Source organism: Salvelinus sp. IW2-2015, unplaced genomic scaffold (genome assembly GCF_002910315.2).
Source record: "Salvelinus sp. IW2-2015 unplaced genomic scaffold, ASM291031v2 Un_scaffold1500, whole genome shotgun sequence".
In the NCBI taxonomy this organism is placed as follows: domain Eukaryota; kingdom Metazoa; phylum Chordata; class Actinopteri; order Salmoniformes; family Salmonidae; genus Salvelinus; species Salvelinus sp. IW2-2015.
This window is the reverse complement of record NW_019942948.1, coordinates 84446-112130: the sequence shown is the minus strand read 5'-3', so window position 1 is coordinate 112130 and position 27685 is coordinate 84446. Positions and strand designations below refer to the sequence as shown.

Sequence of the window (27685 nt, the reverse complement as noted above, 5' to 3'; positions counted from 1 at the left end):
GCTGTACAGTTCCCTGATACACTACAGTACCCTGCTACAGTTCCCTGCTACACTACAGTTCCCTGCTACACTACAGTACCCTGCTATACTACACTGGTACGCTACAGTCCCCTGCTACACTACAGTACCCTGTTACAGTTCCCTGATACACTACAGTACCCTGCTACAGTCCCCTGCTACACTACAGTTCCCTGCTACACTACAGTACCTGCTATACTAACACTGTACGCTACAGTCCCTGCTACACTACAGTACCCTGGCCATAGTCATCTAATTGAGCTTCCTGCTGCTCAGCTTTACACTACTACACATCACCTCTGAAACTGTCAGGGTGATGATGAGAGACAGATGGGAGAGGATGCATTATGTCAGAGATACAAGGGATTGGGAGAGTTTCTATGGGGAGCGAGTTAATGTATGGAATGAGTTTCTATGGGGTAGTGAGTTACTGTAGTGGAATGAGTTTCTATGGGGTAGGGAGTTACTGTAGTGGAATGAGTTTCTTATGGGTAGTGAGTTACTGTAGTGGAATGAGTTTCTATGGGTGTGAGTTACTGTAGTGGAATGAGTTTCTATGGGTAGTGAGTTACTGTAGTGGAATGAGTTTACTTATGGGGTAGTGAGTTACTGTAGTGGAATGAGTTTCTATGGGGTAGTGAGTTACTGTAGTGGAATGAGTTTCTATGGGGTAGGAGTTACTGTAGTGGAATGAGTTTCTATGGGGTAGTGAGTTACTGTAGTGGAATGAGTTTCTATGGGTAGTGAGTTACTGTAGTGGAATGAGTTTCTATGGGTAGTGAGTTATGTAGTGGAATGAGTTTCTCTATGGGTAGTAGTTACTGTAGTGGAATGAGTTTCTATGGGGTAGTGATTACGGGCCTATGGTTACATTAAAACACCCTATGGTTACATTAAAACACGTTAAAAAGCAATGAGGCTGATGCAACAGATCTAAACGTTTATCTTAAAATGTTGATAAACTATTATCTCTTCACATTATAAGCGCAGTTATGCGCACAAGGCATTAGGCTATGCGCGAATGTTCGTTTCATATTGCAATTAGCGGAAAACACTTGTCAAAAAGACAGATTAAAATATCCGTTAGAAATTTAGAAAGAGATCTAATAGATTACTTTGTATCAATGTAAGACATGCCTCCATATGTATTTAATTGTTCAGGTTTCAAACAATTTAAGTATATGTTTTCAAAATGTATAGCCTCCAGCTCTTTGCAAAGTGGTGTGTGACGCGCTGTTGAAGCTTGCCTTCTGTTGCTGTTTTAAATGCTGCAGTAATAGCTCCCACTCAGTATGACAGGTTTTCCACTCGATGGCTCTGTATCTGTATGTACGGGTGTGATAAAGAAGATACGTAACGAATATACTGTAGCCTATACACATGCCAATTTAATTCCATAAAAATATGCAAATTAACCTATAGACAGATGAGCGTGAACAGTCATATGTATTTACATTCAATCAATCAATCAATCAAKTTTATTTTATATAGCCCTTCGTACATCAGCTAATATCTCGAAGTGCTGTACAGACACCCAGCCTAAAACCCCAAACAGCAAGCAATGCAGGTGTTGAGTATTTCCATCAGTGAAGAGGCTAAAAAGTGTTGTTTTGCAATGGGATTTTTTTCTTCTCCCGGACAATTGACCTATGTCAATTTTATTTACCGGTCCAATTTTTGGGGGAGGCAAGCCGAGGTTCGGTAGCCAAAGTCAACGCCCCTTCGTCGGTGGTTGGTCACCCATAGGGTTTCTTCAATTAAGTGTTTTATTTCATGCAAACGTTTTCACTTGAGAAATACTGCACCAAACATCTTAGATGTAAAATTGCACGACTAAGATCTTGGTAAAAAATGAATTACAAATCTTGTATTTTTTTTTTTATAGAAATGTATAGATTTGTTTTTATTTGTGACCGACCGGCTCGATTCGGTCTTATGTAGCAAAATTTGAAATTGTGTTTTTTATATTGGCTAAAAGTAGAAACTCAGAGCTAGAATATGGTATATTATACACTAGTGATGCACCGAAATGACATTTCTGGCCAATATCCGATGTTTTCCTTGACAAAAAAAAAAACTATACTGATATTTAAAATTTTAGCTGCCTTTTTAAGCATTCTAGTACAGTTAAATAGTTAAAACACACATGGACACAGCAGTCTAAGGCACTGCATCTCGGTGCAAGAGGCGTCACTACAGTCCCTGGTTCGAATCCAGGCTGTATCACATCCGGCTGTGATTGGGAGTCCCAAAGGGCAGCGCACAATTGGCCCAGCATCGTCTAGGCCGTCATAGTTAACAAATTCTTATTTACAGACTTGCTTAGTTAAATAAAGGTTACACACAAACACCACACTGACCAAAAAGTTATTTTGTTGGCATTTACTTATGTCCCCATTACCAGTAAAACATAATCAAAACCTATTTCTTTCACTTACTTGCTGTGCTGTTTCGTTGTTCATTTGTTCAGTCGTTTCATTCTCAACCAGAATTTCTATGAAACGCTGTTTGGGTCTTGCGTGTCAAAAAAGATACACGTCAAATAACACTATTTGATGTGTCAAGTAACACCATTTGACACTGTTTCAGTTGCTATAGTTAGCTAGCTAACTATATAGCTGGGTGTCATCTAAAATAACCCTAATTTATAAGGCAGTTCTTATTTGATTAATGGTGGTCGCGACCCATCTATGTGAAGCTAGCCACAATAAGGATTAGCCACAATCGTGAAATTTGCGTTTAGCCTTCAAAATAAAAGTATGGCATAATTCTATTATTTGTATTCCTTTGCATCACTGTCAATAACACACTTTTATTTTGAAGGCAAAACGCAAATTCCACTATTGTGCTTAATCCTTATTGTGGCTAGCTTCAAAACACAACCCGGTCCGGTCGAGCCTCACTAGCCAGATGAAGCTAGCTGGCTGCTAATAACGTTAGCCTTTGGCAACAGGGTTAAGTAGCTGGCTTGCTATTTATTTTCATGTACTGAAGTTCAATTTCAATAGGCGAACAACTAGTGGCTACCTAGTTAATACTTACAAGGATTCCTAAATCATTGCTCAGAATAGTGAAAACGACTGCAGTTTCTACTGGGCATTGTTTTCAGGCTGGTTGTATTGGTGCTAGCTAGGTACCAAGCTACAGCTAGCTACCCCAGAAGTTGCGGTCGACAAAATAATGCTTTATTACCAACGGGGTATTGTAAACACATCGTTCGTGGCCGGTGTTTGCTTGTTTGCTGACTTTGACAGTGCCTGGCTTGCACGTGCTAATTCGGAACACACAATATTCTATAATAGAACTGTGTTATTTGACGTGTCAAATTTAAGGCTTATTTAACACGGCTTATTTAACACGTCAAACACGTTGTTTTTTGACACGCAAAGACCCATAGTGACGCTATTACTGTATAACTCCGGTAGGCCAACATCTGAACAATAGCGCACTTGGTAACGTTAGTGTATACCGGTGCTCGACCAATCGCGAAAGCCAACATCACCCACGACAGAACGGTTGATTGTAGAGATCGACCGATTATGAGTTTTCAACGCCGATACCGATTTATTGGAGGACCCAAAAAAAGCCGATACCGATTAATCGGCAGAATTGTTCTTTAAATATATTTTATATTATTATAATTTTTTTGTAATAATGACAATTAGAACAATACTGAATCAACACTTTTATTTAAACTTAATATAATACATCAATAAAATAAATGTATCCTCAAATAAATAATGAAACATGTTCAATTTGGTTTACATAATGCATAAACAAAGTGTTGGAGAAGAAAGTAAAAGTGCAATATGTGCCAAGTAAAAAAGCTAACGTTTAAGATCCTTGCTCAGAACATGAGAACATATGAAAGCTGGTGGTTCCTTTTAACTTGGGTCTTCAATATTCCCAGGTAAGAAGTTTTAGGTTGTAGTTATTATAGGAATTGTAGGACTATTTCTCTCTATACCATTTGTATTTCATATACCTTTGACTATTGGATGTTCTTATAGGCACTTTAGTATTGCCAGTGTAACAGTATAGCTTCTGTCCCTCTCCTCGCCCCTACCTGCGCTCGAACCAGGAACACATCAACAACAGCCACCTTCGAAGCATCTTTACCCATCGCTCCACAAAAGCCGCGGCCCTTGCAGAGCAAGGGGAACAACTACTTCGAGGTCTCAGAGCGAGTGAGGTCACCGATTGAAACGCTATTAGTGCGTACCCCGCTAACTAGCTAGCCATTTCACATCGTTTACACCAGCCTAATCTCGGGAGTTGATAGGCTTGAAGTCATAAACAGCTCAATGCTTGAAGCACAGCGAAGAACTGCTGGCAAACGCATGAAAGTGCTGTTTGAATGAATGCTTACGAGCCTGCTGCTGCCTACCACCGCTCAGTCAGACTGCTCTATCAAATCAAATCATACTTAATTATAACATAACACACAGAAATACGAGCCTTTGGTCATTAATATGATCAAATCCGGAAACTATCATTTCGAAAACAAATTCTTTCAGTGAAATACAGAACCGTTCCGTATTTTATCTAACGGGTGGCATTCCTAAGTCTAAATATTGCTGTTACATTGCACAACCTTCAATGTTATGTCATAATTATGTACATTTCTGGCAAATTAATTACGGTCTTTGTTAGGAATAAAGGTCTTCACACAGTTCGCAACGAGCCAGGTGGCCCAAACTGCTGCATTTACCCTGACTGCTTGCACAGAACTCAAGAGAAGTGACACAATTTCCCTAGTTAAAAGAAATTCATGTTAGCAGGCACTATTAACTAAATATGCAGGTTTAAAAATATATACTTGTGTATTGATTTTAAAGAAAGGCATTGATGTTTATGGTTAGGTACACATTGGTGCAACGACAGTGCTATTTTCGCGAATGCGCTCGTTAAATCATCACCCGTTTGGCGAAGTAGGCTGTGATTCGATGAGAAATTAACAGGCACCGCATCGATTATATGCAACGCAGGACAAGCTAGATAACTACACATGGTTGATGATATTACTAGTTTAACTAGTGATTATGTTAAGATTGATTGTTTTTTATAAAATAAGTTTAATGCTAGCTAGCAACTTACCTTGGCTTCTTGCTGCACTCACGTAACAGGTAGTCAGCCTGCCACGCAGTCTCCTCATGGAGTGCAATGTAATCGGCCACAATTGGTGTCCAAAAATGCCGATTTATCGATTGTTATGAAAACTTGAAATCGGCCCTARTTAATCGGACATTCCGATTTTTAATCGGTCGACCTCTAGTTGATTGTTAAAAGCAATGAATTCCATTATCTTGGCGTTAATGGATTTCGCCTTTTGAGTTGTCTTGCTGAAATGTTCTTACGCTTTCAAATGACTGCTCGATTTGTTGACCGCTCGATCCACACAGCAGACATTGTGGGCTAGGTTAGGAATGCTGTGTTGCACGTGTAGCACAATTTTACGTGGCATCATTACGTCATGTACCTACGTTATTTAAACTCATCAACAACAAAAAAAGTCCTCTCACTGTCAACTGCGTTTATTTTCATCAAACTTAACGTGTAAATATTTGTATGAACATAACAAGATTCAACAACTGAGACATAAACTGAACAAGTTCCACAGACGTGACTAACAGAAGTGGAATAATGTGTCCCTGAACAAAGGGGGGGTCAAAATCAAAAGTAAGTCAGTATCTGGTGTGGCCACCAGCTGCATTAAGTACTGCAGTGCATCTCCTCCTCATGGACGGCACCAGATTTGACAGTTCTTGCTGTGAGATGTTACCCCACTCTTCAACTAAGGCACCTGCAAGTTCCCGGACATTTCTGGGGGGAATGGCCCTAGCCCTCACCCTCCGATCCAACAGGTCCCAGATGTCCTCAATGGGATTGAGATCCGGGCTCTTCGCTGGCCATGGCAGAACACTGACATTCCTGTCTTGCAGGAAATTACGCACAAATCGAGCAGTATGGCTGGTGGCATTGTCATGCTGGAGGGTCATGTCAGGATGAGCCTGCAGGAAGGGTACCACATGAGGGAGGAGGATATCTTCCCTGTAATGCACAGCGTTGAGATTGCCTGCAATGACAATAAGCTCAGTCAGATGATGCTGTGACACACCGCCCCAGACCATGACGGGCCCTCCACCTCCAAATCGATCCTGCTCCAGAGTACAGGCCTCGGTGTAACGCTCATTCCTTCAACGATAAATGCGAATCCAAACATCACCCCTGGTGAGACAAAACCGCTACTCGTCAGTGAAGAGCACTTTTTGACAGTCCTGTCTGGTCCAGCGACGATGGGTTTGTGCCCATAGGCTACCTTGTTGCCGGTGATGTCTGGTGAGGACCTGCCTTTACAACAGGCCTACAAGCCCTCAGTCCAGACTCTCTCAGCCTATGGCGGACAGTCTGAGCACTGATGGAGGGATTGGGCGTTCCTGGTGTAACTCGGGCAGTTGTTGTTGCCATCCTGTACCTGTCCCGCAGGTGTGATGTTTGGATGTGCAGGTGTTATTACACGTGGTCTGCCACTGCGAGAACGATCAGCTGTCTGTCCTTTCTCCATGTAGCGCTGTCTTGGGCGTCTCACAGTACGGACATTGCCATTTATTGCCCTGGCCACATCTGCAGTCCTCATGCCTCCTTGCAGCATGCCTAAGGCATGTTCACGCAGATGAGCAGGGACCCTGGGCATCTTTCTTTTGGTGTTTTTCAGAGTCAGTAGAAAGGCCTCTTTAGTGTCCTAAGTTTTCATAACTGTGACCTTAATTGCCTACCGTCTGTAAGCTGTTAGTCTTAACGACCGTTCCACAGGTGCATGTTCATTAATTGTTTGTTTCATTGAACAAGCATGGGAAACAGTGTTTAAACCATTTACAATGAAGATCTGTGAAGTTATTGGGATTTTTACAAATTATCTTTGAAGGACAGGGTCCAGAAAAAAGGACGTTTGTGTTTTTGCTGAGTTTAAGCATGCATGTCAGCTTTGACATTGGTTTTTCACATCGGCGTTAAACTAGACATCGGGCCGATACCGATGTTGGCATCTTTAGCTTATTTCGCCCGATTTCTGATATGTTTACCGATATATCGTGCATCCCTACTTCCTACTGTGTGTATGTGTCTTACAGTGCTATACATTACAATGCAACCTTTGAACCCTTTTCTGGAGATAGAGTATGAGAATAATTGTGATGTTGTTTTCTAGAGAGAGACTATGAGAACGCGATCAAATACTACACGGAGGCGTTGGAGCTCAACCCGTCCAGCGCCATCTACTTCTCCAACCGCAGCCTGGCGTACCTGCGGACAGAGTGCTATGGCTACGCTCTGGCCGACGCCACCAAGTGTCTGGAGATCGACCAGAACTACATCAAGGGTTACTACCGCCGAGCCACGTCCAACATGGCCCTGGGCAAGTTCAAGGCTGCACTCAAGGACTACGAGACGGTAAGACAGGACAGGGTTAGTCGAGACAGGAAAGTTAGACTCAGCAAGATGACAGGAGAGGAGGCTTAAAGGTACAGTCAGCAAGATGACATTATTGAGTACGTTTACCTGCACAGTAATCATGAGATATTAAACTGAATTATTAGGACATGTAAACACATTAATCAGAGTTATAGCAGTGTTTTGATCTGCATGTGCTATGACGAGCAGCGTACTGATATAGTATTTGAGAATTTATGTAATACTGTCATATTGTTTATTTGAGACTGACCTTTATGTAATACTGTCTATACGAGACTGACCTTTATGTAATACTGTCTATACGAGACTGACCTTTATGTAATACTGTCATAGTGTTAATGAGACTAACCTTTATGTAATATTGTCATAGTGTTAATGAGACTGACCTTTATGTAAATACTGTCTGTATGAGACTGACCTTTATGTAATACTGTCATAGTGTTTAATGAGACTGACCTTTATGTAATACTGTCTATACGAGACTGACCTTTATGTAATACTGTCTATACGAGACTGACCTTTATGTAATACTGTCTGTACGAGACTGACCTTTATGTAATACTGTCATAGTGTTAATGAGACTAACCTTTATGTAATATTGTCATAGTGTTAATGAGACTAACCTTTATGTAATATTGTCAGTGTTATGAGACTACTTTATGTAATATTGTCATAGTGTTAATGAGACTAACCTTTATGTAATATTGTCATAGTGTTAATGAGACTAACCTTTATGTAATATTTCATAGTGTTAATGAGACTGACCTTTATGTAATACTGTCTGTATGAGACTAACCTTTATGTAATACTGCCATAGTGTTAATGAGACTAACCTTTATGTAATACTGTCATAGTGTTAATGAGACTGACCTTTATGTATACTGTCTGTATGAGACTGACCTTTAGTGTAATATTGTCAGTGTTAATGAGACTAACCTTTATGTAATATTGTCAGTGTTAATGAGACTAACCTTTATGTAATACTGTCTGTATGAGACTGACCTTTATGTAATACTGTCATAGTGTTAATGAGACTGACCTTTATGTAATACTGTCTGTATGAGACTGGACCGTTATGTAATACTGTCATAGTGTTAATGAGACTGACCTTTATGTAATACTGTCTGTATGAGACTGACCTTTATGTAATACTGCCATAGTGTTAATGAGACTGACCTTTATGTAATACTGCCATAGTGTTAATGAGACTGACCTTTATGTAATACTGTTTTTACCCTTATTTTTACCAGGTAAGTTGACTGAGAACACATTTTCATTTATAGCAACGATGTGGGGAAGACTTACGGGGAGAGGGGCGAATGAATGAGCCAATTGTAAGCTGGGGATAATTAGGTGACAATGATGGTATGAGGGTCAGATTAGGAGTTTAGCCAGAACACCGGGGTTAACACCCCTACTCTTTGAAATGTGCCATGGGATCTTTAGTGATCAGAGTCAGGACACCTGTTTAATGTCCCACCCGAAWGATGGCACCCTACACAGGGCAATGTCCCCAATCGCTGCCTTGGGGCATTGGGATATATTTTTAGACCAGAGGAATGGGTGCCTCCTACTGGCCCTCCAGCACCAGCAGCATCTGGTTTCCCATCCAGGACCAAGCCAGCAGTGGGATGCAAGGTGGTGTGCTGCTGTGTGAGACTGTAGTTCTGCTTCTCCCCCTGTGTGTTTGCCTGTTGTTGTGTGGTTAGGTAGTGCGCGTGCGACCTAACGATAAGGACGCTAAGATGAAGTACCAGGAGTGCAACAAGATCGTGAAGCGGAAAGCCTTCGAGAGAGCCATTGCTAGCGACGAGATTAAGAGATCAGTCGTAGACTCCCTAGACATCGAAAACATGAGTGAGTGGTTTCTCATCATATTTTATGATTAATTACTTTTATAAAATATTTGTTGTCATAACTGAAACTATATTCAGCAGTCATCATTTTAATATCTATAAATAATGGGCTACTGCCTGTATACATGGTGCTTAATCGACCCTTCGAGGCTAAGTTACTGTAAAGCTCTTAGTGACAAATGTCGCTGTAAAATGGGCTATATACATTTGATGGTTTGGTTGGTTGATTGTGCCACCATGCAGTGATCGAGGACCAGTACACAGGACCGAAGCTGGAAGAAGGGAAGGTGACAATGAGGTTCATGAAAGAGATGATGGAGTGCTTCAAAGACCAGAAGAAACTGCATAGAAAGTGTGCTTATCAGGTACACATACATTACCTTCAGAAACTATTCTCACCCCTTGACCTTTTCCACATTTTGTTGTGTTACAGCCTGAATTTAAAATTGATTCAATTGAGATTTTGTGTCACTGACCTACACACAAGACCCCATAATGTCAAAGCGGAATTATGTTTTTAGAAATGTTTACAAATTAATAAAAAATGAGAGTGATATACAGTTAAGATCACAGGACACCAGATAAGACAGCATTACGTCATTCACAAGTGATAGGCTAATATTGTCAGACTATTGTTAATTTTAATGTTGTCTTTACATTTGTTTAATAATATAGAATGCATTTGAATTCTTTTCAGAGACCTTCCCTTTTTCCACATTTTGTTACGCTACAGCCGTATTCTAAAATGTATTAAATAAATGTTTTTCCTCATCAATCTACACACAATACCCCATAATGACATCACAATACCCCATAATGACATCACAATACCCCATAATGACAAAGTGAAAACATAAAAAAAAAAAAAAGTGTTTGCAAATTTAAATACCTTAATTACAGAATTATTCAGACTCTTTTGGTATGAGACTTGAGACAGGTGCATCCTGTTTCCATTGATCATCCTTGATGTTTCTACAACTTGATTTGAGACCACCTGTGGTAAATTCAATTGATTGGACAGGATTTGGAAATGCACACGCCTGTCTATGTAAGGTCCCACAGTTGATGGTGCATGTCAGAGCAAAAACCAAGCCATGAGGTCGAAGGAATTGTCCGTAGAGCTTCGAGACAGGTTTGTGTCAAGGCACAGATCAGGGGAAGGGTGTTAAGTTCATGTTTTAAGTATCCCTATATTTCTGTTATTACGGGGCTATCACTCAGTCAAGAGTGCGCCTGCGCAGGGAGTCTAGTTGTTGATGGACCTAGCCTGGAGGGGAATGGCTATTTTGTAGTGTGTTCATACGGTATAGTAAACTTTGTTAAACTGGAACCTTGTCGTTGTGTCATTTCGAGTTAACATTGGTAGCAGAGGATGGCTAATAACTACAATGTGCCACCTCGCTTCGACTAGAAGAGGTCGTACAAAAGTTGGAAAAATTAACTTGGAATCTGGACATGGGTTACTAATCTGGACACGAAAAAGCAAGCACTTGCGGTTGTATTATCTCTCGAGGGAAGTGCGAGAGATACAGCACTGGAAATATCAGTTGAGGATTTGAACAAGGATGACGGTATGGTGAATTTGATCAGAGCACTGGATTCTGTATTTCTTAACTTCTAATTGGTCCCAATCCCGGATCCGGGAGCACCCCCCACAGTAAAAAAGCTGACTAGCATAGCGTCACAAGTAAATACTAGCATCTAAATRTCATTAAATCACAAGTCCAAGACACCAGATGAAAGATACACATCTTGTGAATCCAGCCATCATTTCTGATTTTTAAAATGTTTTACAGGGAAGACACTATGTAAATCTATTAGCTAACCACGATAGCAAAAGACAACTTTTTTTCCCCACCATTTTTTTCCTGCATAGGTAGCTATCACAATTTCGACCAAATAAAGATATAAATAGCCACTAACCAAGAAACAACTTCATCAGATGACAGTCTGATAACATATTTATTGTATAGCATGTTTCTTTAGAAAAATGTGCATATTTCAGGTATAAATCACAGTTCTACATTGCAGCTGCAATCTGAAATAGTGCCGAAGCAACCAGAATAATTACAGAGACCAACGTCAAATACCGAAATACTCATCATAAAACATTTCTGAAAAATACACAGCGTACAGCAAATGAAAGACCGACATCTTGTGAATCCAGCCAATATTTCCGATTTTTTAAAGTGTTTTACAGCGAAAACACAATATAGCATTATATTAGCTTACCACAATAGCCGGAAACACAAGCCTTTTACCAGTAGCAAATGTTAGCGATCGTAACAATCCAGCAAAAGATATATAATTTTTGACTAACCTTGATATACTTCATCAGATGACAGTCCTGTAACATCATATTACACAATGCATATAGGTTTTGTTCAAAAATGTGCATATTTAGCAGCACAAATCGTGGTTATACAATGTGATTAGTAGCGACATTTCAGGCAATCTGGCCGGCGCCATCTTGGAGAGGCACCTAATCTAATCGATAACTAATCGTAAACTTGACAAAAAAATACAGGTTGGACAGCAAATGAAAGATGCATTAGTTATTAATGCAACCGCTGTATTAGATTTTTTAAATTAACGTTACTCGACATTCAGCGTGCGTTTTCAGCAAGACCATGCCTAAATCAATGGAGGACTAATAATTTTACATCTTTCCACAGATATACGAATTAACATCATAAATAACTCTTACTTTTGGATGATCTTCCATCAGAATCTTGGGCAAGTGGTCCTTTGTCCAGAACAATCGTCTTTTGGTTGAAAGATGTCCTCTACTCCTGTAGAAATTAGCTGCTAACGCCGATGTACCGGAGAGGTGCCCAACTCGTGATAACGCCTGACAAAGAAACTCCAGAAAATCGCAATAAACTGCTATAAGTCGGTTTAAATTAACTACCGTATGAAGTTTTTAAGACAAAAAACAAATTAAATCAGAGCCGGAGATATAGAACTGCTAAACCGAAATCTTTTGAAGACGCCATGCCGGTTTCCCTCCTGCGTCAGGCGCCTCGTCGAAAAGGTCGGTACTTCCGTTCCAAGAGGTTTTATACTCCCCCAGATGGTGCTATCCGCTCCATTCAAAGTCTCACCGCTTACTGACATCTAGGGGAAGGCGTATGCAGTGCATGTAGCCCCATAGCTTATAAGGGAATTTATAAACCGACCCTGGAACAGAGACCTCAATTTCAGAAATCTCACTTCTTGACAGGAAGTGAGCTGCAGAATGAGTTCTGTTTCACTCAGAGAAATAATTCTAACGGTTTTAGAAACTAGAGAGTGTTTTCTATCCAATAGTAATAATAATATGCATATTGTACGAGCAAGAATTGAGTACGAGGCAGTTTAATCTGGGAATGAAAAATCTTCAAAGTGTAAACAGCACACCCTATTGAGAAAAGGTTTTAAAGAAGAGAAAGACCGTGCCTACGAGGCATATTCAAACTTTGACAATGTTATGAGAGATATTTCGGTTGCAATGACGGACTACATCATTGATTTCGAACAGAGGTACAATAGGATCCGCCAATACGACATGGTTCTCCCGGATGCAGCGTTAGCTTTCAAGTTGCTAGATACTGCCTGTCTAGATGGTAGGGAGAAACAGTTGGCTTTGACTGCTTGTACTGTGCTGACTTTTGCATCAATGAAGTCGGCACTAAAAATAATTTTGGGTGAAAAGACGTCTGTCGCGCCAATAACAGATTGAATGCAAGTGAGTGACACAGCATATTACACTGAGCAGCAGAGAAAAGGCGCCAACAAGTCACGTTCTCAAGACAACCAGAAGAGGGTGCCATTTCCCGGCACACTGGACAAATATGGAAGGAGATCAAAATGTGCTATTTGTCAAAGCACTCACCCTAGAGAGGTTAACCCAATGGTATGTGGGACGGTAGCGTCTCTCCTCGCCAACAGCCAGTGAAATTGCAAGGCGCCAAATTCCAAAAAAAACAGAAATCTCATAATTTAAAATTCCTCAAACATACATGTGTTTTATATCATTTTAAAGATATTCTTGTTGTTAATCCCACCACAGTGTTCGATTTCAAAAAGGCTTTTCAGCGAAAGCACTACAAACGATTGTTAGGTCACCATCAAACCACAATAAGCACAGCCATTTTTCCAGCGAAAGATAGCAGTCAGAAAAAGCAGAAATGGAGATAAAATTAATCACTAACCTTTGATTATCTTCATCAGATGACACTCATAGGACTTCCTGTTACACAATACATGCATGTTTTGTTTGATAAAGTTCATATTTATAACAAAATCTGAGTTTACATTGGCGCGTTACATTCACTAGTTTCAAAAACATCCAGTGATAGTGCATAGCCACATTGTTTCAACAGAAATACTCATCATAAATGTAGATGATAATACAAGTTATACACATGGAATTATAGATATACCTCTCCTTAATGCAACCGCTGTGTCAGATTTAAAAAAAAACTTACGGAAAAAGCAAATCATGCAATAATCTGAGACGGAGCTCAGAACAATAGCCAAATTAGCCGCCATGTTGGGGTCAACAGAAACCACAAAATACATGATAAATGTTTCCTTACCTTTGAACTTCATCAGAATGCAGTCCTAGGAATCCCAGGTCCACAATAAATGCTTGATTTGTTCGATAATGTCCAATTAGCTACTTTGGTTCGCGCCTTCGGTAAACAATTCCAAAGTCAGAAAGCGCCTCCACTATAACATTTACATTTACATTTACTCACAGACATAATTCAAACATTTTTTGAAACTTCAGAGTGTTTTCTATCCAATATGAATAATAATATGCATATATTAGCAACTGGGACTAAGGAGCAGGCCATTTAATATGGGCACCTCTGTGCACCTTCCATCCAAGCTACTCAATACTGCCCCTGCAGCCATAAGAAGTTAAACTGGAACCTTGTCGTTGTGTCATTTCGAGTTAACAAGGGTACCAAAACATTTCTGCAGGATTGAAGGTCCCCAAGAACACAGTGGCCTACATAATTCTTAAATGGATGAAGTTTGGAACCACCAAATACTCTTCCTAGAGCTGGCCGCCCGTCCTAACTGAGCAATCGAGGGAGAAGGACTTTGTTCAGAGAGGTGACCAAGGACCCGCTGGTCACTTTGACAGAGCTCTAGAGATGGTTGTCCTTCTGGAAGGTTCTCCCATCTCTGCAGCACTCCACCAATCAGGCCTTATGGTAGAGTGGCCAGATGGAAGCCACTCCTCAGTGAAAGGCACGACAACCCACTTGGAGTTTTCCAAAAGGCACCTAAAGGACTCTCAGATCATGAGAAACAAGATTCTCTGGTCTGTTGAAACCAAGATTGAACTCTTTAGCCTGAATGCCAAGCGTCGCTTCTGGAGGAAACCTGACACTATCTCTACGGTGAAGCATGGTGGTGGCAGCATCATGCTGTGGGGATGTTTTTCAGCGGCAGGGACGTGGAGACTAGTCAGGATCGAGGGAAAGATGAACAGAGCAAAGTACGGAGAGATCCTTGATGAAAACCTGCTCCATACTGCTCTGGACCTCAGACTGGGGCCAAGGTTCACCTTCCAATAGGACAATGGCCCTAAGCACACAGCCATGAGAAAGCAGGATTGGCTTCGGGAAAGTCTCTGAATGGCCCAGCCAGAGCCCGGACTTGAACCCGATCGAACGTCTCTGGAGAGACCTGAAAATAGCTGTGCAGCAACACTCCCCTTCCAACCTGACAGAGCTTAAGAGGATCTGCAGAGAATGGGAAGAACTCCCCAAATACATGTGCCAAGTTTGTAGCATCATAACCAAGAAGACTCAAGGCTGTAATCGCTGCCAAAGGTGCTTCAACAAAGTACTCAATAAAGGGTCTGAATATTTATTAAAATGTGATATTTCTGCAGTTTTCTTTTTGTATACATTTTCTAAAATTCCTAAACTGTTTTTGCTTTGTCTTTATGGGGTATTGTGTGTAGACTGAGGCCAATTGTGCGCCGCCTCATGGGTCTCCCGGTGACAGCTGGCTGTGACACAGTCTGGGATCAAACCCGGGTCTGTAGTGACACCTCAAGCACCGTCGATGCAGTGCTTTAGACCACTGCGCCACTCGGGAGGCCCCTAGTTTACTAAACTTACGCATTGCCCTAAACCTTATGAAATATAAACCCTTATATAAAACATGTAGTCCTGTATTTGTGTTAACTAATAAAATGTATCCTTTCAGATTCTGATCCAAGTCAAAGAACTCTTATCCAAACTACCCAGTCTAATTGAGATCACATTAAAAGAGGTGAGACATCCATGATGTATGTTGACTTCCTGGTATTGCTCTTCCTGTCCTCCAATTGTCAAGATGATTATCCCCTTCAGCAGATGAACTGTCCCTGTGCCTAAACCTGTCCTCTGTTTTCTCCCCAACAGACAGAAAAGATAACCATTTGTGGCGACACACATGGACAGTTCTACGATCTTATAAACATCTTTGAGCTGAACGGCTTACCCTCTGAGACCAACCCCTATGTATCCTGTTCAGTCACAGCCACAGTGACATGTGCAGTAAAACTATGTGTTAGTATTCATTGAAATGTACATTATAACACTTAACAATAGAACACAGCTATTTAATGGAGACTTTGTGGACCGTGGTTCGTTCTCCCTAGAGGTCATCCTGACTCTGTTTGGCTTCAAGCTGCTCCTCCCTGACTCCTTCTACCTCCTCAGAGGTCAGTATTTGGATTATTGGTATTCATTAGAATCCCCATTAGCCGCTGCCAAAGCATCAGCTACTCTACCAGGGGTCCACATGAAACATGACATCATACATAGTACAGAACACTATTAGTCAAGGACTGAAATACATTTAAAATGTCACACAGCACGGCCTCCCGGGTGGCGCAGCGGTCTAGGGCACTGCATCGCAGTGCTAGCTGCGCCACCAGAGTCTCTGGGTTCGCGCCCAGGCTCTGTCGCAGCCGGCCGCAACCGGGAGGTCCGTGGGGCGACGCACAATTGGGCTAGCGTCGTCCGGGTTAGGGAGGGTTTGGCCGGTAGGGATATCCTTGTCTCATCGCGCTCCAGCGACTCCTGTGGCGGGCCGGGCGCAGTGCGTGCTAACCAAGGGGGCCAGGTGCATGGTGTTTCCTCCGACACATTGGTGCGGCTGGCTTCCGGGTTGGAGGCGCGCTGTGTTAAGAAGCAGTGCGGCTTGGTTGGGTTGTGCTTCGGAGGACGCGTGGCTTTCGACCTTCGTCTCTCCCGAGTCCGTACGGGAGTTGTAGCGATGAGACAATATAGTAATTACTAGCGATTGGATACCACGAAAATTGGGGAGAAAAGGGGTAAAAAAAAAAAAAAAATGTCACACAGCCTACATGTCAGTATATACACAATATCTAGGTCTAATACATGGTACAGTGTAAATTACAATACAATATACACTACCGTTCGAAAATTTGGGTTCACTTGTTTTTGAAAGACAAGTAAATTCGACTGGCAGCTTCATTAAATAGTACCCACAAAACACCAATCTCAACGTCAACAATGAAGAGGCGACTCCGGGATGCTGGACTTCTAGGCAGAGTTGCAAAGAAAAAGCCATATCTCAGACTGGCCAATAAAAATAAAAGATTAAGATGGGTAAAAGAACACAGACGCTGGACAGAGGAACTCTGCCTAGAAGGCCAGCATTGGACAGAAGGTTTCTGATTTTTGCGATGATACATACATGGAAGAAAGCTGTCCTTGAAGTAGACTTGATATGTTCGTCTTAAGAGAGATCAGGGTAACGCCGAGGTCCATCGTTTTATTTGAGACGACTGTACAACCATCGAAATTTATTGTCAGATCCAACAGAAGATATCTTTGTTTTTTGGGACGTAGATCTAGCATCTCTGTTTTGTCCAAGTTTAAAAGTAAAACATTTACCGCCATCCACTTATGTCTGAAACACAGGCTTCCAGGGAGGGCAATTTTGAGGCTTCACCATGTTTCATCGAAATGTATAGCTGTGTATCGTCCGCACAGCAGTGAAAGTTAACATTATGTTTCCGAATGACATCACTAAGAGGTAAATTATATAGTGAAAACAATAGTGGTCCTAAAACGGAACCTTGAGGAACACCGAAATTTACAGTTGATTTGTCAGAGGATCCTCAGAGGCAAGCATCTTTTTTTTTTTTTTTTCACCATTATTTAACCAGGTAGGCCAGTTGAGAACAAGTTCTCCTTTACAACTGCGACCTTCCGATAGATAAGATCTAAACCAGGCCAGATCTGGTCCGTGTAGACCAATTTGGGTTTCCAATATCTCCAAAAGAATGTGGTGATCGATGGTATCAAAAGCAGCACTAAGGTCTAGGAGCACAAGGACAGATGCAGAGCTTTGATCTGATGCCATTAAAAGGTAATTTACCACCTTCACAAGTGCAGTCTCAGTGCTATGATGGGGTCTAAAACCAGACTGAAGTGTTTTGTATACATTGTTTGTCTTCAGGAAGGCAGTGAGTTTCTGCGCAACAGCTTTTTCAGAAAGAAGTTCAGAGGAATGGGAGATTCGATATAGGCCGAAGCGGATTTATTATTTTAAAAATATTTTCTGTGTCAAGGTTTGGCTTTTGAGTGAGGCTTTATTAGTGTTCTATTAGATGAGTAACTCCCAATCCATAACACCAAAAAAAAAAAAAAACAGCAATAGCTTATGATCAATGACCTCAAAACCTGCACTGAAGTCTAACAGAACAGCTCCCCAATCTTCTATACATCTCTTTCAGCCAATCATCAGTCATTTGTGTCAGTGCCGAGCCGTGGAGTGCCCTTCCCTATAAGCATGCTGAAAGTGTTATTATTTTGTTTTCTGTAAAATAACTTTTTTTATTTGATCAAACACAATTATTTCCAAAAGTTTGCTAAGCAATTGTAACAGGCTGATTGGTCGGCTGTTTGAACCATTTAAAGGGTGCTCCTCCCTGACTCCTTCTACCTCCTCAGTGGTCAGTATGCTGCTCCCTGACTCCTTCTACCTCCTCACGTGGTCGTATGCTGGCTTCCTGGACTCCTTCTACCTTCCTCAGTGGTCAAGTATGCTGGCTCCCTGACTCCTTCTACCTCCTCAGTGGTCAGTATGGGCTGCTCCCTGACTCCTTCTACCTCCTCCTCCTCAGTGGTCAGTATGCTGCTCCCTTGACTCTTCTACTCCTCCAGTGGTCAGTATGCTGGTCCCTGACTCCTTCTACCTCCTCAGTGGTCAGTATGCTGCTCCCTGACTCCTTTACTCCTCTCCTCAGTGGTCGGTATGCTGCTCCTGACTCTTCTACCTCTCCTCCTCAGTGGTCGGTATGCTGCTCCTGACTCCTTCTACCTCCTCTCCTTCAGTGGTCGTATGCTGCTCCTGACTCCTTCTACTCCTCTTCTCCTCAGTGGTCGGTATGCTGCTCCCTGACTCCTTCTACTCCTCCTCCTCAGTGGTCGGTATGCTGCTCCCTGACTCTTCTACCTCCTCCTCCTCCTAGTGGTCGTATGCTGCTCCCTGACTCCTTCTAACCTCTCCTCTCAGTGGTCGGTATGCTGCTCCCTGACTCTTCTACCTCCTCCTCAGTGGTCAGTATGCTGCTCCCTGACTCTCTTCTACTCCTCCTCCTCAGTGGTCGGTATGCTGCTCCTGACTCCTTCTACTCCTCTCCTCAGTGGTCGGTATGCTGCTCTGACTCTTCTACCTCCTCCTCCTCAGTGGTCGTATGCTCTCCCTGACTCCTTCTACCTCCTCCTCCTCAGTGGTCGGTATGTGCTCCTGACTCCTTCTACTCCTCCTCTCTCGTGGTCGGTATGCTGCTCCCTGACTCCTTCTACTCCTCCTCCTACATCAGTGGTCAGTAGGCTGCCCCTGATCCTTCTAACCACCTCCTCCTCAGTGGTCAGTATGCTGCTCCTGACTGCTCTTCTATCCTTCCTCCTCCAGTGTCAGTGGCGCTCTCAACCCTCCCGCATCATTGCTGCTCCCTGACTCCTTCTACCTCCTCTCCTCAGTGGTGTATATCTGCTCCGCTCTTACCCCTCTCGTAATCTGCTCCCTGACTCTTTACCTCCTCCTCCTCATGGTCAGTATGCTGCTCCCTGACTTCCTTCTAGACTGCCTCTCCTCAGTGGTCAGTGATGCTGCTTCCCTGACTCCTCTCTTCGTCCTCCTGCCTCAGTGGTTCAGTATGCTGCTCCCTAACTCCCTTCTACCTCCTCCTCCTCAGATGGTCAGTATGCTGCTCCCTGACTCCTACCTCCTCCTCCTCAGTGGTCAGTAGGCTGCTCCCTGACTCCTTCTACTTGCTCTTACATTAAAGTTGAAAACTGTTGTATGTCAGTGTCCAGTCTTCTATTCCCATGTGTAATTGACCCTTCCCTAAGACCCGCCCCCCTTGGTTACTGTTGCAAACTTGGTCAACATTTTCCCAGGAAGCCCAATTCCCCTTTCAAACCACTGGAGAAAACCCCTCACAATGATCTCAAATGGTGTTTTTAATGCACAATGAAATGAAACACAGATTACCTCTTGCCAATCAGGAGACTCTTGGGTATGTTGTGGTGGACTGTCATTATACTTGCTTCACAGGAACCTGGTCAAATTAAGTTTGTAGTGTGGCTAGCCACTGGATGGCTCACTGCAGTCCAACTGCTAACTCATTTTGGAGCTTCTCTTAAATTGTTTGTGCATGTCGACAGCAGATGAAAGTTATATTCCTAATAAAGCCAATTTAGCTAGCTAACATGCATTTGGAGAAAAACGAGTTATATTAACTATGACTAGCTAGCTACTAGCACTGGCATTGTTTTCAATGAGAACTAACTGACCAGCTAGCTAACAAACAATTCAACAGTTATAACACTTCAACAGGCTATGTATTTTATGTAGCTAAATATATGTACTGTTCAATTATTTAGCCAAATTTTAAACAATTTATTTTGGGATAAACTCTGTTTTTGCCCTCCTGGGCTTCCAAGGGTTTGAAATGTGAGCTTGTCTGAGGTGTCGGACTCGACGACAGTTGGTATCCATCAGAGCATTGACATTTTTAATTTTGCCCAAAATTCTGGGGTGGGGTTTAGAGAAGGGTAAATTGTGTTGGTAACTAATGTCCATATGTTCCTGTGTAACTAGGTAACCACGAGACTGACAACATGAACCAGATGTATGGTTTTGAGGGGGAGGTGAAGGCCAAGTACACCGCTCAGATGTTCACGCTCTTCAGTGAGGTCTTCCAGTGGCTGCCTCTGGCCCAGTGCATCAATGGAAAAGTCCTGGTAGGTGATGCTGCGTTCATAACCAAGTGGGAAGGTCGTAAATACGAGTTGGTACTTTCACGTTTTGAACTGGGAAATAGGTTTGGGCCATATAACGATATCGGATATCGAAGATGATTGTACGACATCGTGATGAGACAGACGGTGTGTAGCGTATTTCAACTTGTCTGGCACCGCGCATTAAAGAGCTGGCCAGGCAGCCCACAGCAGGGCCATGTCAAGTGGCTTATTCCTTTGCTATAGCCTGCATAACCTATTTTAATAAATATGGCATAAATCTTTTACAGAATTCAGGAGAACTTAGTAGGCGGAGCTAAAATGTTCACTAAAGCTGAGCAAAGTGCCCAGTCAGAAGTTTTAGGTTTTTCTATTATGATGTCGGATGATCTCAGACATATACACTTTTTTTTTTGCTGATGTGTAATTATTTTAAACGCTACATTTTGTATGTTCTCTCCATTTGATATGAGGTAAGTTTTTATGCATGCCGGCAAACAATTTATCTAATAGACTTTTGGGCTCTTTAGTTGAAGTTGTTTTTGAATAACATAAAAACATGATAGGCCTAAGGTAATAATGAGGGGTAGAACAAACAATAGCAAGATAGAAAATCTAACGAGTAGTTTGAACAAACCTCACAGTTCATCATGCATCCCTTCTCCTTGCCGTTGCGAACCAAACGGCCAAAAGCCAAATCATGCTAATTTTAAATGGCCTATCAAAAGCTTTAAGACAAGTTAAAGGTATTGTCCTAAAGTTGCACTTTTCAAATAGGAACAATTGGCAAGTCTCTCTCACAGCTTTATTTTGATTTACAAATATTACAGGCAACAAGAAGTGAAATTGAGCAAACAATATGAAGACATCTGGAATGATTTGTCCAAAGAACTTAAAGCTGAGCAAAGCTTATGAAGGAACAACATGTATAGTAGAGGCCTATTTCCATTATTAACAATGTAGGCTACAACCTACCTACAACACACAGATGCCTAGGCCAACCTACCTACAACACACAGATGCCTAGGCCAACCTACCTACAACACACAGATGCCTAGGCGGTAGCCTAGGCATCCTGTGTGTTGGGTAGGTAGGTTGTAGCTAGGCATCTGTCGTGGTTGTAGATAGGTTTTGTCAGCCTAGGCATCTGTGGTGTTGTACGGTTAGGTTTGGCCTCGGATCTGTGTGTTGGTAGGTAGGTTGGCCTAGGATCTGTGTGTTGTACAGGTAGGTTGTAGCCTAGGCATACTGTGTGTTTTGTAAGGGTAGGTTGGCTAGGCATCTTGTGTGTTGTTAAGGTAGGTTTGGCCTAGGCATTGTGGTGTTGTAGGTTAGGTTGAGCCTAGGCATCTGTGTGTTGTAGGTAGGTGGCCTAGGCATCTGTCGAGTGCGCTGGACGTTGTTGTTGGTTGTGTGTGTGCTTCTGAGGAATGCGTGTGGTCTGGTTTTCGATTGTACGTTTGGGTTCTGCGCTCAGAGGTCCTCGGTAGCATGGGAGTCGTCATGTGCGATGATGTACATATGTATAATGGTACTAGGCTTGTAGGCGATTGCGATACACACGGGCAAAGTTTCTGTGTGGAGGTGATATGGGTAGGTTAAGAGAAAATTAGATAAAAAAGTGTCAACGGCATCTCGATGTCGTATGTATTGTCGAGTTATAAGGTAGGTATCACAATATCTAGGTCTAATACATGGTCATTGGCCGGTTGTAAATGGACATCATGTTTGATGTTGTAGAGCAGTAGACTTGGCCTAGGCCATCTGTGTTGTTGTATGGTGAGGTAATAGTATGTCTGCGTGGCTTCTACTTGTGTGTTTTTGAGAGAAAGAAACGAGTGTGAAGCCCTTTAAGACTGGGCCAGCTCTTTGTAGATTGATATTGTATAGGGTAGGTTGGCCGTAAGAGAAAATCCTAGCTGATGATTCTCATAGTCAGTAAGAAAGTTGAAGTTGAGGCTGAATAGGCTCCGGGATGCTGTCGCTCGCTGGTATGCTTCTCATAGGGGCATAAGAGGGTGCATTAAGAGACTAAAAGCCATTACTTGTCTGACTTGTTGTGGCGAGATTAAAGGAAATAAAAGATTAAGATGGTGTAAAGCCTAAACACAACACTAGTACTGACTTGGACAGGGAACTCTTGCTAGAAGGCGGCAGACATTATGAGAGAGAAGCGTTCTTCTGATTATTTATATAGTCATGGTTGAGTATTCCTTCCATAGGATAGAAAGCGTCCGCTCTCCTTTGGACAGTTAGCACATGATTATGTCTTCTTTTAAAGAGGAGTTCTATGTGTGTTGGACAAGTCATGCACGAGGATCTCGATTTTCCGATATATATATATTTTTGTAGACGATCTTGCGTAACAATTTACAACTTTCCTGTGTAATAGAACTCTCTTGTTGATTCAGAATTTTCCTAAGCAGATATAAATCATTCTGATATATAATATATGTGAGAGCTGTGACAGATGATAGAGACTTGACCAAATTGTTCCTATATAGATCTAGCATCTGTCTGTTAATAGTGCACAATAGTTTTATAAAAGGTAAACAATCACTTTTTACACTTGTCCTTAAAAGCTTTTGATGACGGATCCCATTTAAAATAGCATGAATTTTGGCTTTTGGCCGCTTTCGGTTCCACCGGCATAGGAGCAATTGATGGTGCATGCAAACACAGTGGCACTCGAAGGCGGAGGAGGTGCAATTTTTGGATGTGAATATACACTACTTACTGGTTTTCTAGATCGTATAATTGTTCTTATACTGCCTCGTAGAGTATTCGTTTTTCCGGTGTCAGATGAAGTTAAACATTAATGGTTTCCGAAGACACTCACTAGAGGTAAATTCATCTCATTAAGATGTAAACAATAGATCGGTCCTATAGCGCCGATCATTGTGAGTGATAATCACTCGTTATTGAATATTAACACTTCAATAACAGATTGAGAACCTAAGTGTCTAGAGTTTAGGAATACTCATCCACTGTAGGCGAATAGCTCTAGCCTTGGTTTTCTATTTATGTTTTTCACATAATATACTTTTTACACACCCTCGACCTAGGATATCGAGAATGGCCAGATTTGTAGAAGAAACTAAAGTTCATACATCGCTTTAGCGACTTGCTGATACACATTAACATAATTACACACTCACGAGATACACAGGACTCATAAAAACACAGAAAAAAGTGTATATGTCTGAGATTCATCCGACATCATTAATAGAAAAACCTAAAACTTCTGCACTGGGCCTAGGTTGATTGTGCTCTCCACGGCTGTATAAGACAGAATACTTTGGTGTTTTCATATCTGCTAACGACACTGACGTAATGGTGTTTTCCTGAATTCGTGATCAGAATGGTTTATAGCTCATAAAAAGCTGTCAATTATAAGAAGTATAGGGTTACTAGGACATGCGAGATGCATATAGCAAGAGAGGATATATGATCTGAAGGCCCAATAGTCTATAGGACGCGCTAATTATTGACCGCGCTTGACCTGTAGTGTGGACGTGCACGCTCCTATGGACCTCGGGGGTCCTATACTTATCCAGACTGAAGTGGTCGGCTGAGCTGTTCGCTCCAGATTGCTCTCAGAGTGAAGGTGCAGTAGAGATACGCTTTATTACCACTTCTGCGAAACCACAGCTTTTTCGATCTAGAAGGTAAGCTTCAGATCAACGGATGTGGTACTGTTCACATAATCATAATGGCTGACGATAAGCGGATCTCTACTGATTATTTTACAAAGTATATTTATCTGTGTGCGAGCGCTTTTGGCATATTAGCTGAGTGTAGGCTTTCCACCTTAAGATGGTTTCATTAGAAAACGTGAAATGAGATCAACCCTCACCAATACTGTTAATTACCGACTTCAAAAACATTAGAGAATATATAAAGAACAGCACGCAATCTACGGCTTATGAATCATGAGCCGATCTATATTACCTCTCGACTCTGAGAGATCTAACAGAACAGTCCTCAGAGGTCTCACTGTATACAGGTACTCCTGTTTCAGCTCGTGATAGACCAGCTCGCCATTCACTTTGGAAAGAGCGTGACATCTCGAGTGGAGTGCGGCCTTGTACCCTATATATAGCGATGCTCTTGACACTCAGCTGCTTCTACTAATATACATTATGCTCTCTCTATGTAAACATTAGAGTTTTCTATTGTATATTTGATACTAGTACACACTTCGCATGGTTATTTAAACCTCTTCAAAAGTTTATTCGACTAAGCAATTCGATGAGAAGAGCTATATGCGATGACTTGGTCGGAGTTTACCCTGTTTGAACCAACATATTGAAGCAAGGTGTGTATCCCCTCTTCCTTCTAGAAACTCGCTCTCATACCCCTCCTCAGTGGTCAGTATGCCCTGCCCCTGACTCCCTTGCTAACCATTTTTGGGCAAAATTAAATACACTCGCTCAAGTCTCTGTGGACTGGATATTAGCCTGATAACTGTCGTCGAGCTCCTCCGTCTAACCCTCTCCAGTGTGTCAGGTACTGAGCCTGTCACATTTTCACAAACCTTGAGAAGCCCAGGTCAGCGGCATAAAATCTCACAGTGGGAGTTTCATGTATACTGCTGAGAATGATATCTTCTTAGGTTTCAAAAGTTTGGTCCTTACTAATGTAGGTTCGAGAATATGCATGCGGTACACTTGTACTCCTTTTCTATCACGCTATCATCCTAACAGCATGGGTCCAAGTATGTATGCTGTTTCTGAACCTGATGTTCCTTTACCATATCCTACTCGTCTGATGGTTTGTCTCTAGTTGATATGCTTAGCTTCAGCCCTGACGGTCTCCACGCTTCTTAAGATCTCTCCTCCTTCACTCTCTAGAGATAGACTAGAGGCTATGACGCTGGTCCTAGAGTTACGACCCTTTCATACTAGTCTCACTACCTCCTTAGTGTCCGTGGTATAATATGATAACCTGGCTCCTGACCGTTCTCTTCTTACCTCCAAATGCTCCTCATGCTCTCTCTAGAGCTAGCGCTTCACAGGTTGGTCATATTGTGTATTAGGACATATAGCTCTTTCCATCTCGACTCTCCGTGCTCTCGATATCCCACATGCCCTCCCTCACACATACAAGTGGTACGAGTTATGTTAAGAGAAGCTGCTTCCTAGACTCCATTTGATAGTCTCCTAGTCATCCTCCTCTTAGCGTAGCGTGCATGTGCGGTAGGCTGCTCCCACAGTGGCTAGCCACATCTACAACTAAGTACTATCCTTCTCTGCATCACCGGTCTTCTCTGCTTTGCACTGCACGTGTCAGTAGGTCGGTAATGAACAGTCTGCTCCAGACGCACATCCTAACTAATACCCTGCAAGAGTCTTCTCTCGATACTGGCATAGCATGGATTGAATGGTCTGCGCTGTGTTTATCATTCTTCGATGCCTGCTGCACTCTCTAATCTAACCTACACCATCCTCAGTTGGTCAGTATGCTGACTCCCTGATCCCTATTTCTTAAGATCATTTGTGGTCTGGGATAGAGGCTGGTTCTCTTGCACTCCTTCCTAACAGCTGCGTTTCTTTGCTACTCAGGGTGGGTCAGTATTATGGGCTTCCTGGGAAATGTTGACCAGTTTGCATAAAGAACTAGTAAACAAGGCGCGCCTGACTGCGCTCGCAGGTCTCTAGGTGACACGTCCGCGTCTCCAGATAGTTCGTGTTAATGACCTCGCTACATGGGAATAGAAGACTCGTGGACTACCCTGACATTTATACCACAGTTTCCTTTTTCCTAACCTTAAATGTAAGAGCAACGTAGAAGGAAAGTCAGGCGAGCAGCCTACTGACGCCTCAGACTGGAGGATGGAGGACGCGGTAGGAGGTCCAGGGAGCAGCATACTGACCACTGAGGAGGAGAAGGTAGAGGGGAGGAGCCTGTTAGGTCGAGCGCCACGTGACATCATCTCGTTCTACCATGAGGAGAGGAGAGGTAGAAGGAGAGTCCAGGGAGCTTACAGCCATACTGACACACTGAGGCGACGGAGGAGGTAGAAGGAGTCAGGGAGCAGCATACTGACCACTGAGAGGGAGGAGGTAAAAAATAGGAAGTCAGGTAGCAGCATGACTGAGCCCACTGAGGAGGCGAGGAGGGTAGAAAGGAGTCCAGTGGTGAGCAGCATACTGACACTCGAGAGGAGGAGGTAGATCACAGGAAGGAGTTATCAGGGGAGCAGATACTCTCGAACCAATACGATTCTCTTATCAAAACCGAGCTCCATCTTCGAGCTAAATGTAGAGTATGAAGGGGACGGCGTATAGAAAAGGAGTCAGGGAGTCAAGTTTCATTATGAATCGCTGTTAGAGACTCAGACTAGGTTAAGTCCCGAGCGTCTCTGAAACTGCGTGGTAGACTCTTAAGGCGCTTCAGGGTTAGTGTCCCCCCACCCCCTTCCCCCCTCTGAGGCCGCGACCGTCTCCCGACCCCCGCACCCCCAGCACCCGCCCCCTCCTCCCCTCTCCCCCCCGAGCTTTATTCCCAGCGCCCCCCCCGTCCACCCCTCCGCCGCCCATATAGTGCGGAGCAGCCTACTGACCACTGGAGGAGGAGGAGGTACGAAGGAGTCAGGGAGAGCATCCGACCACTGAGGAGGAGGAGGTAGAAGGAAGTTCAGGGGAGCAGCTAACCAGCCACTGAGTAGGAGGAGGGTAGAAAGAGTCAAAGGGAGCAGCAATACCCGACCATGAGGAAGAGGAGGTTAGAAGGAGTCAGGGAGCAACGCATACCGACCACTGAGGAAGGAGGAGGTAGAAAGGAGTTGTCAGGGAGCTAGCCTCCTGAACTCATGAGGAGGGAGGTTAGAGAAAGGGTCAGGGAGACAGCATACCCTGAACTTACATGAGGAGAGGTAGAAAAGGAGTTCAGGGGAGCAGCATACACGGACGCACTGAAGGAGGGGATGGTAGGGAAGCACAGGAGTCGGGAGGAGCTAACCGCCACTGAGGGAGGAGGAGGAGGTAGAAGGAGTCAGGGAGCAGCTATACCCGCCCACGAGGAGGAGGAGGTAAAAAGATGGTAGTGCAGGGAGCAGCATAAACC

General features: G+C 42.8%; 1 protein-coding gene and 1 long non-coding RNA gene across 2 annotated transcripts in view; one reads left to right on the top strand and one right to left on the bottom strand.

Annotated features, from left to right (window-relative positions):
* The window catches only part of LOC112071045 (serine/threonine-protein phosphatase 5), a 42032-nt gene that overhangs the window by 5704 nt on the left and 8643 nt on the right, over positions 1–27685 (top strand). The window contains 8 exon segments of the mRNA XM_070439228.1: positions 7226–7467; positions 9198–9345; positions 9588–9709; positions 15558–15623; positions 15755–15853; positions 15951–16056; positions 20478–20624; positions 22874–22879. Of these exon segments, the coding sequence (XP_070295329.1) occupies positions 7226–7467; positions 9198–9345; positions 9588–9709; positions 15558–15623; positions 15755–15853; positions 15951–16056; positions 20478–20624; positions 22874–22879 (936 nt within the window).
* LOC139024435 (uncharacterized) lies at positions 18267–18975 on the bottom strand. Its single transcript, XR_011475749.1, has 4 exons — positions 18908–18975; positions 18734–18820; positions 18437–18523; positions 18267–18351 (listed from the first exon to the last, which is right to left on the bottom strand). It is a non-coding gene; the product is annotated as an uncharacterized lncRNA (long non-coding RNA).